Below are 15,294 nucleotides of genomic sequence, written 5' to 3'. Positions count from 1 at the left end.
CCTCCCCCTTTTCCTTCTCCCTGGGCCTCTTGTCCCATGATCCTCTCATATCCCTTTTGCCAATCACCTGTCCAGCTCTTGGCTCCATCCCTCCCCCTCCTGTCTTCTCCTATCCTCCCCCTCCCCCTCCCACTTTCAAATCTCTTACTAACTCTTCCTTCAGTTAGTCCTGACGAAGGGTCTCGGCCTGAAACGTCGACGGTACCTCTTCCTAGAGATGCTGCCTGGCCTGCTCTCTCATTAACGAGGCGTTTTCGCCCACAGAACCACCGCTCACTGGATGTTCCTTGTTTTCCACACCATTCGCTGTAAACTCTAGAAACTGGTGTATCTGAAAATCTCAGGAGATCAGCAGTTTCTGAGATACTCAAACCACCCCATCTGGCACCAACTATCATTCCACGGTCAAAGTCACTTGGATCACATTTCCTCCCCCCATTCCCAACTGAACCTCTTGATCATGTCTGCGTGCTTTAATGCATTGAGTTGTTGCCACATGATTGGCTGATCAGATATTTGCACTAACCAGCTGGTGTAGAGGTGTACCTAATAAAGTGGCCAATGAGTACAGAATGGTTGAAAGTAGGGATGGAACAGCCATTAAATCCCTGGCGGTGGTTGAGAAGGGGTGTAATGTGTAAAGCTTTGTGTCAATTGTGGCCAGTCTCCACGTAGAAGACCAGCCTCGCGCCCCCCCCCCCCCCAGAACAATTGGACAGGGATCTGACCTGCCGGCCGCTGTTTCTCCTGTTGCATTTACTGAACCTCCCTTCTCCAGTGATGCTTGACAATGTGCAGTGCTCATGTTTGCCTCTCTCCTTGAACAGGCTGGTGCTTTCAGAGGAGCTGGTGAGCCTCCTGGTTGTGCACGGAGGTGGCCTTATGTTGGACCTGTCAGCCGGTTATCTACTCTTCTTCGACGTCACCCGTCCCTACGCCATCTTCTTCGTCACGTACTTCCATTGTATGAACTCTCAGCTCTTCAACATAGGTAATCGCATCTGCCGTCAGCTTCGTTTCATTCTTTAGTGGTAAATATATATTGATAAATCTAAATTAATTGTAGACTTATAAAAGTAAACAGTGCAAATTCACCTACTTCCAGACTCGATTCCTGCTTTAGTCGTACACCTCAGATATCTGCACTCGGCCGTGGGCTCCATTCCATTTACGTTCACGCTGTTGATCCGGCCTCCACCACCTTCGGGGATAGAGAATTCCAGGGGTTCACCGCCCTCGGGGATAGAGAATTCCAGGGATTCACTACCTTCTGAGTGAAGAAATTTCTACACACTGCAGTTTTAAAATTACACTGGACAACAAAGATTTTGCTTCCTGAACACTTTTGGGTGTATGTTATGGATTTTGGGCTGCTGATCATGAAAATCGCCAGGAAATTTCCCTATCACTCACCATTTTTTTTAGAAGTCACCTATATTTGTTATTTCAATTCATAATTCAAGTTAGAATAATTGACGCCAAGATTAAGGAAGGCATTTTTGGGGTCCCACAAATCAAACAGGTCATCAATGACCGGCAATTTGAGGAACTTCTTGTGGACCGGAGAAAATCACATGGAAGGCATTCAAGGATGTTGCTGAAAATTTTGTTGGCAACTACAGAGCACCAAACTACATGCAGCTGGTTGACAACATGCTTCAAGCATACAAAATCAGGAAGTGCAACATGTCACTACAGATTCATTTTCTGCATTCCCATTTAGACTTCTCCCCTGCAAATCTTGGCACTGTCAGTGACAAACATGGTGAAAGGTTTCACCAGGACATTGTGGTCATGGAGAAACGGTATCAGGGCAACTGGAATCCATCAATGCTGGCTGATTATTGTTGGACACTTAAGCGAGAAGCCTCAGACACTGAGTACAAACGAAAATCATCAGCAAAACATTTTTAGCTTAGTTGAACTATTGCAAAGCGTCAGCACCATTATGCAATTAAACACATTATATTTAATAATAGTTAACTTCCTGTTTCTCAATTCCTACCTGATACAAGATGTCTGAAATTATATTTGTGTTCACCTTCAAGCGTTCTGTCATAAACAGAAAAAAAAATTCTGAGGAAGCAACAATTGAAAAAAAAATTGTTGTCCAGTGTTAAATTGGCCTCTTATTTTGTGGTTTTATTCCATTCAGATTCAGATTAATTTATCACATATACATCAAAACATACAATGAAATGTGTCTTTTGCATTAACAACTTGCTGGCGGATCTCGCAAGTGTCGCCACACATTCGTTGTCACCTTTTTAAGGTAGGGGGCTGTTTGGAGTTCCCTTCCTCTGGATGGGGTTGGAGGACAGTCTGGGTGGGTGGGAGAGAGGGACAGGGCTTGATTTGCTGCTGTTGCTTTGTTGCTGGTTGTGTTCTGTGTTGTCCTGCTGAACATTGTGAGCATGCTGTGTTGGCACTGGAATGTGTGGCTACACTTGCGGGCTGCCCCCAGTACATCCTGGGTTGTTAACACAAACGATGCATTTCAATGTTTCAATGTACAATTATGTTTTGTAACTTCAAAGCTGTTCGCCCAACGGAAGGCAATAGCAAACCACCGTTTGCTAGGTACTAGGTCTCTTAGAACCTATTTGCTATGAAAACCATGGTCAAACTCACAAAATGTATCACACAACAACAGCGTCACGAGGAACTTCAAGACAATTCTGAAGATGCTTCGCTCGGTAGGGTTGATTCTGGTCAGCAGGGGATCCCCGACCGTCATCAAGCTACTGCTCATAAAATTCAAGTAACACAAAAGAAAATTATTGCCACTTGGAGTGTAAGAACCCTGTATCAAGCAGGAAGATTGGACAATGTGATAAATGAAATGGAAAACCAAAGATTAACATCATGGGAATTAGTGAACTTCGTTGGATAGGTGGTGGAACATGTCAGATTAGAAATAAAACACTAGTTTATTCTTGTGGAACATCCCATACTAATGGAGTAGGAATTCTTATGGATGAAAACATGGCAAAAGTGTTTTAGGACATTGGGCAATATCAGAAAGAATGCTCCTTGTTAGATTCAGAGGGCAACCATTTGATTTAGCAATTATACAGGTATATGCACCAACAACAGATGGAACAAATGAAGATATAGACAAATTCTATGAAGAGCTTGAACAAGCAAAGAATGGATGCAAATCTCAAGATACTGTTATTGTCATGGGAGATCTAAATGCTAAAGTAGGACAAGGTGCTGATGGAAATACCATAGGAAAATTTGGATGAGGGGAAAGAAATGAAAGAGGTGAGAAATGGGTAGAATGGTGCAAGATGAATAATCGGGTCATTATGAATACCTACTTTAAAAACTATTCAAGATGCTTGTGGACCTGGAAAAGTCCAGGTGATAACACCAGAAATCAAATTGACTTTATCACTATAAACCAAAGATTTAGAAACTCAGTGACTCAATGCAAAATATATCCAGGAGCAGACTGTAATAGTGACCATAACCCAGTAGTATGTCATGTAAAAGTTAAACTTAAAAAACTAAAGAAGCAAAAACCTGAACAATCCCTTGACTACTTGCAATTAATTGAAGAAGAAAACTTCAATTAAGACAAACATTTACAATTGAAGTAAGGAATAGATTTCAAAGTCTAGCAATAGAATCTGTTGAAGATAATAGCAATCATGTAGAAATGAAATTTAACTCTCTGAAGGATGCCTTGGTAGAATCAGCAAAGTCAGTGATTCCTAAAAAGGAAAAAAGCACAAAGAATAAATGGATGACAGATGAAATCAAAAATCTAATGGAAGAAAAGAGGTGGAAGAAAGCAAATCCTATAAAATATAAGTCCTTGGATAAAAAAGTTAAAAGCTTATGTCAAAAAGCCAAAGAAGAATGGTTAAACCAGGAATGTGGGCAAATAGAAAGAATCCCTATTACTGATCCAAAAAGGTTACATCAACAAATCAAGAATATCACTGGTAGAAAGCTCCTCTGTTCTTCAGGTGGATGTTTGAAAGCAAAGGACGATACCATTATCATGGAAAAAGATGAGATTATGAACAGGTGGACTGAGTATATTCAAGAATTGTTTGAAGACGATCGAAGTGAAAAACCAGAAATTAAGAAGAACATTGAAGTTCCAAGTATTTTAAAATCTGAAGTTCGTAATGCAATAAATCAGATGAAGAAAGGAAAAGCAGCAGGTCTTGATGAATTAGTAATAGAACAAATTATTGCCCTTGAAGATTATGGAATTGAAAAACTTACTGATTTAATCAATGACATTTATGAGACTGGAATAATACCAGAAGAGATGAAAAAATGAGTATTTATCACTCTTCCTAAGAAACCTGGAGCAATAGAATGTGAATTACATAGAACCGTAAGTTTAATGAGTCATATCACTGAGATACTTCTAAGAATTTTGATGACAAGAGCTAAAAGTAAGATACAAGCTGAAATAGGTAAAGAACAATGTGGTTTTGTGAAAGACAAAGGTACAAGAAACGCGATATTGATGTTAAGGATACTATCAGAACGAGCTATTCAAGTGCAAAAAGGTTTGTTTGTTTTATTGACTATACAAAAACATTTGATAAAGTGAAGCACAATAAGTTGTTCGAAATATTACAGGAACCTCTAGATCTAGATTTGAAAGATTGCCGCCTAATTAGAAATCTGTACTAGGAACAAACTGCCGCTGTAAGAATAGATGGAGAAGTGAGTCAGTTTACGAAAATCAAGAGAGGCGTTCGACAAGGGTGTGCTTTCTCCCCTGATTTGTTTAATGTGTACATCGAAACAATATTACAAAAAAGTAAGAGACATCTTGGGAAACAAAGTTGGCGGTGAAAACATTAATAATTTTAGATAAGCGGATGACACTGTGTTAATTGCAAGTACGGAGGAAGAACTACAAAACTTAATTGATATAGTTGTTGAAGAGAGTGCAAAAATGGGTCTATCTATCAATCGCAAAAAGACAGAATGTATGGTGATACCCAAAAAGAAGGAGAATCCTATCTGCAGGCTGAGAATAAATGGGGAAAACATAAAATAAGTACAGAACTTTTGCTACTTAGGAGCTGGGTGACATCAGATGGCAGGTGCGACATGGACATCAAAAGAAGAATAGGGATGGCAAAAGACACCTTTATGAGAATGAAGAGTCTACTGACCAACACTAAACTAGGCATGACAACCTGCCTCAGAGTACTGAAATGTTACGTTTATCCAGTTATGTTATATGGCTCAGAATGTTGGACTATATCTAGTAACATGAGGAAACGAATTGAAGTAGCAGAGATGTGGTTTTTGAGGAGGATGCAAAGAATATCATGGATGAAACGAATATCTAATGAGGATGTCATGAACAGAGCAAGCACAAAAAGAGAAATAATTTATGAGATCATGAAAAGGCAATGTGACTTCATTGGACATGTGATTAGGAAAGAGGAGTTAGAATGCATGGTAATTATGGGAAAGATTGAAGGGAAGACAGCAAGAGGAAGGCGAAGGCAAAGACAAATGATGATGGAGACAGCAGCCAGAGAATTGGAAATGAATACCAATGAATTGATCCACTTGACCCAAAACAGGAGTGTGTGGGCCATGGCAGTCAAAGCTCAAACTGGGCAGGGTACCTGATGATGATGATGAACTTCAAAGAATTAAACTAATTCAAAGGAAGAAGTGAGAGTCTGAAACATGGGCCTGACTTCGAGTTTACTTTAAGCACGGTGCGCACATATCACCTGTCTCCCTATATAACAAACAATAATGCTTAAACAATATATATATGATTACTCAAATATTACTAAAATTCTAAAATACCCAGCAGTTGTCATTATGTACCGTATTGTATGACGTCATCATTGTGTGCCGTGTCGTATGACATCATCATTGTGTACTGTGTTGTATGACATGGGCGATCACGGTCTTTCCATGACCTTGATTGTTCTTGGAAAATTTTTCTACAGAAGTGGTTTGCCACTGGCTTCTTCTGGGCAGTGTCTTTACAAGACGGGTGACCCTAGCCATTGTCAATACTCTTCAGAGATTGTCTGCCTGGCGTCAGTGGTCGCATAACCAGGACTTGTGATCTCCACCAGCTGGACCAGCTGCTCGTACGACCATCCACCACCTGCTCCTGTGACTTCACCTGACCCTGATCGGGGGGTTAAGCAGGTGTTACACCTTGCCCAAGGGTGACCTGCAGGCTAGCGGAGGGAAGGAGCACCTCACACCTCCTTTGGTTAGAGACACATCTTCACTCCGCCACCCACAATCTACAGTACGTGATAGTTCTGAGCCTGAGTCAGTTCTGACCAGGGCAGCGCACGTACCTAGCCCTAGGCTTACAGCAGAGTTTGGGACTACATTTTTCAAGTGGTATGGCTTTGTTTATTAATGGAAATATGACTTCCTTTCCAGGGATGTTCTCCTACACAATGCTGGCAACGTCTCCGCTGTTCTGCTACCCTGACTGGCCGAGGTCGTTCATTCGGAAGTTCCCGAGCTTCCTGAGGACTCTGCTCCCGCTCACTGATCCGCCCCAGCCCAGCGACTCGTGCGTGCCTCCCATCGAGGAACGGGACAGAAGGGGCAGAAGCCAGCAGCGTACCGGCACGGAGACACCGCTCACGTTGCGACAGAGGCTGGGGGCAGTTTTCGTCGTAATCTACGTTGCCGAGCAGTTCTTCTTGCCGCATTCACACTTCATCACACAGGTGGGTGATCGCGAGCCTCTGGCTGGGTAGGCAATCGGCATCCGCTAACCAGATTGACGCGCGCGCAGACACTTGCAAGGGAAGACTGTTTGATCTGAGTGGGGACGTACTATGGTGCAATATGGTTTTGTCGTTAATACCAGGAAAGACAACCTCAGTTTGTAGCACGCACTTGTCCCCAGACGATCAGTGAGCCCTCCAACCCCGAGAATGGGCAAGTCTAGAACTGGATCCCGGGGTAGGGGGTTGAGTGGTCGTGTGTCTGTACCTGATGAGGGGGTAGTAGTGACCAGGGAAATACACCCGGTGAGCGGGGAGTGACTGGTCAAAGTCGAGTAAAGATAAAGATCAACTTTATTTGTCACATGTAAATTCAAACTACTGTGAATTGTGTCGTTTGCGTCAAATCAAGTGAACGAGAATCGTGGTGGGCGGCCTACAAGTGTCGACGTGCTTCCACCACCAGCACAGCATTCCCACACCTCACTAGCCCTAATCCGTACTGCCTCGGAATGCCGGAGGCAACTGGAGCACTCATTAGGAAATCTACCCGGTCACACCCCTTACAGACAGCGGCAGGAGTTGAAACCGTTCGGTGATCGCGGGTACTCTAATAGTGTTAAGCTGACTGCTACTTGCCGCGTGCACAGCTGCAGTGAGCAGCATCAACAGCACGTACATACGCTAAGACACGACGCTCACAAGAAAAACATAAACATAAATTATATAAGAAAGAACAAAAAAAAATGCTCAAGTCCAGTGGAGACATGAGAGCCTGCAGATGGTGACAGAATTTTATTCTGTATTTGCAGTTTGTCGTCTTTTGCACACTGGTTGTTCTGCCCAGTTGGTGTGGTCTTTCATTGATTCTATTATGGTTATTGGATTTATTGAGTGTGCCGCAAGAAAAGAATCTCGGGGCTGTGTATGGTGACATATATGTACTCTGGGAATAAATTTACCTTGAACTTGAAACCTACGGAGGGTTCATATAACTTCATAGATGCAGCCCAACCTGCTGAGTTCCTCTGGCGCTTTCTGTGCGTTAGTTGAAAGTCCATTCTAGTACAAAGCGGTCAACGTGTTGCTGTCACGAGGAATCCTGCAGATGCTGGAAATTCAAGCAACACACATCAAAGTTGCTGGTGAATGCAGCAGGCCAGGCAGCATCTCTAGGAAGAGGTACAGTCGACGTTTTGGGCCGAGACCCTTCGTCAGGACTAACTGAAGGAAGAGCTAGTAAGAGATTTGAAAGTGGGAGGGGGAGGGGGAGATCCGAAATGATAGGAGAAGACAGGAGGGGGAGGGATGGAGCCAAGTGCTGGACAGGTGATTGGCAAAGGGGATATGAGAGGATCATGGGACAGGAGACCTAGGGAGAAAGAAAGGAGGAGGGGGGAAAACACAGAGGATGGGCATATCCCTTTTGCCAATCAACTGTCCAGCACTTGGCTCCATCCCTCCCCCTCCTGTCTTCTCCTATCATTTCGGATCTCCCCCTCCCCCTCCCACTTTCAAATCTCTTACTAGCTCTTCCTTCAGTTAGTCCTGACGAAGGGTCTCGGCCCGAAACGTCGACTGTACCTCTTCCTAGAGATGCTGCCTGGCCTGCTGCGTTCACCAGCAACTTTGATGTGTGTAACGTGTCGCTGTACTGAGGTAAGATTAGGGTTGTGCGGGATGGTTGAACATGTTCCTGAACGTGGTGGTGCTGGACTGTACCTCCTGTCCGATGGTAGCTGTGAGACAATGGCGTGGCATAGACAGTGGGAAACTTTTATAGATGTTGCTTTTTTTTGTGTGTGTGTAAGAGGGGTGGTTGGGGATTTTGTGCTACTGAGTCTGTTCTTTCCTGTGAGTGAGGGGGCTGTGGATTGTTATTTGTAGGGGATTATTGATTTTTTTTGCTGTGGGCGGGGGGGGTGTGATTTGGGGTCTGTAAAATTTGTTTCTTTTTTGTGCCGGTTGGGGTGGGGGGTGGTGATGTCTTTACTGTCATCAACGTCCATGGTCTTTTTGTATTTAATGACAATCTGGAGAAGATGAATATCAGAGTTGTATTGTACATGCATACTTTGACAATTAAATGAACCTTTAAAAGTTTAAAAAAAAGTCAAAAAGAGCAAAATATTGAGGTAGTTGTCTGTGAAGCCTGTGTTGCCTGCAGTACATTGGGTTAAGTCCAATACTCCCTGAAATAAACTGTAGAGATCCATATCTAGGGGTGGGGGGAAAGAAGAGTGGCTGTGAGACTGTCCCCAGGGAGGGGGAGGTGTGGCATGATTATTCGTCTGTAGTCTGGCACCACAGCATTAAGTGACATCCCTTCTCTCTAATCTTCACAATCAGCTATTCAGTAGTTAATCACGTTGCCTCATTACGGTTTCTCTGCTACAGGCAACTGTACTGAAATTCTAATATAATTTCTGGGAGGCTGTCAGAGCAGCAGCTGATTTCCGTCCCTGTGCCTCCCTTGCCATACTTGGGTTGGCCACTAGATGGGAGTGTTTCTCTAAACTGAACCAACGTCAAACTAAAAGCTTCTAATGATACGTCAAAGTAAGAAAGGGATTCATTGTCAAAGTATGTCTGATATATACAAGCATAGAAGCTATTTAAAAAAAAGACTGTCAGACAGCCAAAGTGTAGGATTAAAAAAAACGAATCATGTAATCAACTGATACTTGGAACGGAAGTTCACTGATGTGAGTCCGCTGCCAAGAAGCCAGTCATCGATGAGCTGATCTGGGAGATGTCAGCTGTAGGCCACAGCCTCAGAGATGAGTAACCCCGTGGAGTGGCAAGCTGAACACTGGCCCATCCCTTGCCTCCAGCCCCGATTTGGGATCGCAAGTACATTTATGCACAGGTGAAATGAAAAATTTGCCTGCAGACATCACAGGTATGTAACAGCAGATAAACACCATTTATAAGAAAAAAGGTTAAACAAGCTATAGACTATTTTTACATTGGAACAAAACAAAGCTAAGTCCAATGTGCAAAGTGGTCACAACTTTGCTATACTGAGATAGTGATTAGAGTTGTGGAAGTTCGTTCAATAACCAAATGGTTGAAGGGAAGCAGTTGATGGTGTGGGACTTGTGCCCGATGGTAGCTGTGCGATGGCATGGCCTGGATGGTGGGGATCTTTGATAATAGATCTATATCTATCTATATCTATAGGCATCTGTTAGTCTTGTGAGACCATGGATTGGTGCCTTGGAAGGTTTCCAGGGCTCAGGCCTGGGCAAGGTTGTATGGAAGACCAGCAGTTGCCCATGCTGCAAGTCTCCCTCTCCACGCCACCAATGTTGTCCAAGGGAAGGGCAGTAGGGCCGATACAGCTTGGCACCAGTGTCATTGCAGAGCAATGTGTGGTTAAGTGCCTTGCTCAAGGACACAACACGCTGCCTCAGCTGAGGCCTGAACTAGCGACCTTCAGATCACTAGACCTATGCCTTAACCACTTGGCCACGCGCCACCATGATAATAGATAAACACAAGATATTCTGCAGATGCTGGAAATCCAGAGCAACGTGCTGGAGGAACTCAGCAGGTCAGGCAGCATCTATGAAAGTGAATAAGCAGCCAATGTTTCGGACCGAGACTCCTCTTCAAAGCTTAGGATTCTTTGATGATAGATGTTGCCTTCCTGAGGCAAGCACTTTCTGTAGATAGTACCGCTGGTGTGGAGGGATGTGCCAGTGATTATACTATGCTGAGTCTACTACTCAGTCATATTAGTAATATTAGCACTTAGTGGCCACTGAATGGGTTTTTCAACCCATTTAATCTGTGCTAGCATGCACTCAGTGGCCACTTTATTAGGTACACCTCATTAATGCAAATATCTAATCAGCCAATCACGTGGCAGCATCTCAGTGCATAAAAGCATGCAGACATGGTCAAGAGATTCAGTTGTTACTCAGACCAAATATCAGAATGGGGGAAAAGAAATGTGATCCAAGCGTCTCTGACCGTGGGATAATTGTTGGTGCCAGGCAGGGTGGTTTGAGTATCTCAGAAGCTGCTGATCACCTGGGATTTTCATGATTTTCTGGAGTTCACAGAGAACGGTGTGAAAAACAACAGTGAGAGGCAGTTCTGAGGATGAAAATGGTTTATTAATGAGAGGTCAGAGGTGAATGGCCAGATTGATGGGAAGGTGACAGTAACTCAAATAACCACGCATTACAACAGTGGTGTGCAGAAGAGCGTCGCTGAATGCAGAACTCATCGAACCTTGAAGTGGACAGACTACAGCAGCAGAAGACCACGAACACTGAGATATTCACCTCCTGTCTTGCACTAACCAGACGTTGTATTTTCTTACCCCGTTCTGATCGGCTGATGTGGATTTCTCCTACGTGCTTCTATGCTAGTGAGTACCTGGACAATACACTCCACCTCCTAACCAGTCCCTGAGTCAAGGCATTCCTCCTGAACTGGAGTTATGGGCGGCAGCTCTATTGGCCAAGCCTTGGTCCCAGCTTAAGATGGCACGACTGAAGATGGGTGACAACTTACTGGCGGTTTATAAAGCAAGAAATGTAACAAAATCCTTTTCCTCTGTGGAAAATTATGGTAAACGATCAGCGCAAACAATAAAGAGGCGAGCGAGGGCGGGGTGAACCCTAGGACCGAGGTGTGTGGGTGCGAGCCGGAGTCGGGGCGAGGTCAAGGCACGTTTGAGGTGATGTGGTCGGAGTGAGGTGGGTTCGCGGTTGAGACAGAATTGGGACGTGCGAAGTGGAGAAAAGCCGGAGCGGAGGAGAGCGAGGTCTGATTGATCTAAGCACAGGGCCGGTTTGGAAAGGTCAGACAAGGGCTGGAACGTGGCAGCAGGGTCCGGGCTCAGAACGCATCGAGTGACAGGGTCCTAGTGTGGGGAACGACCCTGTGTTTGGACAATTTAAACACTGCGCCAGAAGGACTGAAAAGGCAGGGTTGGAGGTGAGGGTCAGGCCGGTTCTGCTCCCTGCTCTGCTGCCCACATCACTGAAGCTCAGGCTGTGAACTTGCGAGTCCCGTGACAGTTTGCTCCGCTGTTGATATACTGAGGATGTGGGCCTGCTCCGGGCTTTGGGTCTCTGGACTCACTTTCGTTCTGAATGCTGTTGCTTGCTTTTATTGTTTGTACAATTTGTGTGTTTTTTTTTCCCTCTCTTTGCATTGGGTGTTTCATTGGTCTTTATTTTTTAATGGGTTCTTTTGGGTTTCTTGTTTTGTGGCTGCCTGTAAGGAGGCGAATCTCAAGGTTGTATAATATATACATACTTTGATCATAAATAATGAGGGAGGAGAAGATGGCGAGATGGCAGTGCGCACGCGGCCACTTCGGTGATGATATCTGTTATCTGTCAAGTAGGGGACCGTGCACAATTCTGATTTGATGGAGACAGGCGTGAGAGTATGTAGGAACATCTGGAAAATTTCTGAAATGCCCGCTTCGCTACCGCTTCTACTGTGTGGTAACCGGAATCTCCGGGGCAGAAGGCCCTGAAATCCTCGGCTTTGCGTGTTTCAGCGGCCGGGGTGAGGTCTAAGGCGCTCGTCAGAGGATGGCGCTCAGGAGGCTGTATCGGAGGGGCTGGTCGGAAGCTCGAAGTTTTCGGACGGATGGACTCGGTGTTGGCTGTGGTCGGCTGCTTCCAAGGCATCGGCAAGTTGACGGTGCCTGGAGGTTTATGGCAGGGAGTTTCTCCCTTTTGCCACCTGTTATCGGGGACTTGGGAGTCAATCGACTTGGGGACTTTTGAGACTTTATTTACCGTGCCCATGGTTTGTTCTTCATCAAATTATGGTATTGCTTTGCACTGCTGTAACTATATGTTATAATTATGTGGTTCTGTCAGTGTTAGTCTTTGGTTTGTCCTGTTTTCTGTGATATCATTCCGGAGAAACATTGTATCATTTCTTAATGCATGTATGCATTTCTAAATGACAATAAAAGGGGACTGAGTGTTCTCATAATCTAAAAAAAATTACTTTGAAATTGATGTCCCCACCAGAGTCTTTAAATGGCACTCTCTGCTACTGTCAGCACAGGGATTTTTCAGTGTCTAGGTGATATGCACACACCAGTTTGGGTTAAACTGTGCATCTGTTTAACACTCTGGATTAATTATTTGGCCCATTTATTGTGTGTTACAGCAGATTACACATTGAAAATAAACGATGGGATTGTAGGTTGTGGGAGGTGATATGTAAATACATATTTCATCACTTTCTGTCACTTAGTGGAAATTTGGGAGAAAATGATTCCAGAACAAGGAAATCACAACTCCTTACATCATTGTTCTCTCTAAGCTGTGCGGGTGCATAGCCGAAACTGAAAGGCCCCCGTGCACATAGCCTTTGTTGCTGTGCAGCTGGAATTTTCTTTTATATAATGTTAATATAATTTTGAAAACTATGTTAATATAATTGTGAAATACCCTTTACTTTGAAACATTTTAGGGTTTCGAAGTATTTACATTGTCAGTGTTTCAATTTACAACGCTGTTACAAATTGTAACAACAAGCACAGAATGGAAGTCTGTAGCACATTGTTAATAAGCCGTTGGCCTGCTGGCGCTGATGCCGTCTAGACAAAACATTTTACTTTTGCCATTGTGCCTGTCAGTTGTTTTGTCTGCCTGACATTGGTTACATTTGTTGTGAGTTGTGGTTTGTGTTTGTTTGATGTGCATATTACCGAAAAAAATTTAAAGTGCTGCACTGTTTTCAGGTTGTGAAATAACTTCCTGCTCAAAGCAACAGTTGGTCTGTGCAGCTGTAAAAGAAAAAAATAGAGAGAACTGGTCTCAGGGCAGGAACAACTCAACACAGAGAATACAGGAACTGTGCTGATAGGGTGAGAAGAGGTGGTGATTGTTTCAGGTTTGGGCACTTGGTAAATGCATCTTTATTTTTGCTTAAGACACATAAAATGCTGGAGGAATTTACCAGGTTAGGCAGTATCTATGGAGAGCAATAAACAGTTGACATTTTGGGCCGAAACTCTTCGTGAGTCCTGATGAAAGTCCCAAAATATGGACCCTTTATTCTTCTCCAGAGATGCTGCCTGACCTGCTGAGTTCCTCCATTATCTTGTGTGTGTTATTCTGGATTTCCAGCATCTCTTGTGATTTTTGCTATTTCTGTCTCGCCGGCAAGTTTGTCTTCAGGATGTGATTGCACGTTAGGGTGTACAGAGGAGGTTCTCCGGGAAGTTGCCTGCAGTGGAGAAGTTCGGATACGGGGAGAGATTGGAGAAGACGGGCCTGTTTTCCCTGGGGCAGAGGAGGCTGAAGGGTTGATTAAAGTTCGTATGATTGTGAGACTCACAGACAGGGTACAGTCAAAGTTAGGGTAGGGGCCTCAAAAACAAATTCATTAATTCATTCAGTATGTATCATGTCATATGATTGCTCTTGGTGGAAGTGGTTTGTCATTGCCTTCTTCTGGGCAGTGTCTTTACAAGACGGGTGACCCCAGCCATTACCAATACTCTTCAGAGATTGTCTGCCTGGCGTCAGTGGTCACATAACCAGGACTTGTGATCTGCACCGGCTGCTCGTACGACCATCCACCACCTGCTCCCATGGCTTCACGAGACCCTGATCGGGGGGCTAAGCAGGTGCTACACCTTGCCCAAGGGTGACCTGCAGGCTAGCGGAGGGAAAGAGTGCCTTACACCACGTTTGGTAGAGACATATCTGCCATCCTACAAAGGACATTGTTTTAAGATGTTAGAGATTTAAAGAGAATCTGTTCTTTACACAGAGTGGTTGATATCTAGAACGTGTTGCCAGAGGTGGTGGAGTCTCTACATTGAACAGACACTTAGACAGATAATTAAATCGCCAAGGCACAGAAGGAAATGGTCCTAATGCAAGCAAATGGAATTTTTGTAGTTGGGGGGGGAAGATCAGTATGGATATGATGGGCCAAATGGTCTGTTTCTGTGCTGTACAACCCCAAGTAAGTGGTAAACACGAGATCCTGCCGATGCCGGGAATGGAAATTGAGACCAACACACACAAAGTGCTGGAGGAACTCAGCAGGACAGATAGCAACCATGGAAATGGAAAAAGAATTGACATTTCAGACCGAGACCCTTCACCAGGTTTGGAAAAGAAGGGGGAAGAAGACTGAATAAGTAGGGGGAAGGGGGGTGGGGCAGGTGTATAAGCTGGAAGGTGATAGGTGAAGCCACGTGAGAGGGGGAAGGTAGGCGGATGAAGGGTTTCAGCCGGAAACGTCGACTCTTGATTCCTCTGCATAGACGCTACCTGACCTGCTGGGTTCCTCCAGCATTTTGTGTGTTTGTAAGTGAATCATCCGCCAGGAGAAGGCGTCGGAGCCAGCGCGCTCCACCGGGGGCAGAGTGGCGCAGCGTCCAGGCTGGAGTTGGTGCTGCCCCCCCCCCGGTGTTTGCTTGGCAGAAGACGAGCTCTATTGTGAGCGACAGTCGGTTGACGGCTCGAGTTTGTGTGGCTGTGATACCAATATCTGCTTGCTCTCTCGTACGTGCTGTGTGTGACTATTGGTACTGCGTTTTGCACCTTGGCCCTGGAATAACACTATCTTGTTTAGCTGTATTCCT

The 15,294-nt window shown here is 44.6% G+C and overlaps 1 protein-coding gene across 3 annotated transcripts in view; it reads left to right on the top strand.

The window, feature by feature from the left end:
• The window catches only part of ggcx (gamma-glutamyl carboxylase), a 71,111-nt gene that overhangs the window by 39,211 nt on the left and 16,606 nt on the right, over nucleotides 1-15,294 (top strand). For all 3 annotated transcript variants that reach the window (XM_063057125.1, XM_063057126.1, XM_063057123.1), the window contains exons 7-8: nucleotides 828-991; nucleotides 6,409-6,704. In XM_063057125.1, the coding sequence (XP_062913195.1) occupies nucleotides 828-991; nucleotides 6,409-6,704 (460 nt within the window). The remainder of the gene's footprint in view (nucleotides 1-827; nucleotides 992-6,408; nucleotides 6,705-15,294) is intronic.

Source organism: Mobula hypostoma, chromosome 8 (assembly GCF_963921235.1).
Source record: "Mobula hypostoma chromosome 8, sMobHyp1.1, whole genome shotgun sequence".
Lineage (NCBI taxonomy): Eukaryota > Metazoa > Chordata > Chondrichthyes > Myliobatiformes > Myliobatidae > Mobula > Mobula hypostoma.
The sequence above is the reverse complement of the archived record's forward strand: the minus strand, read 5'-3'. Positions and strand labels throughout refer to the sequence as shown.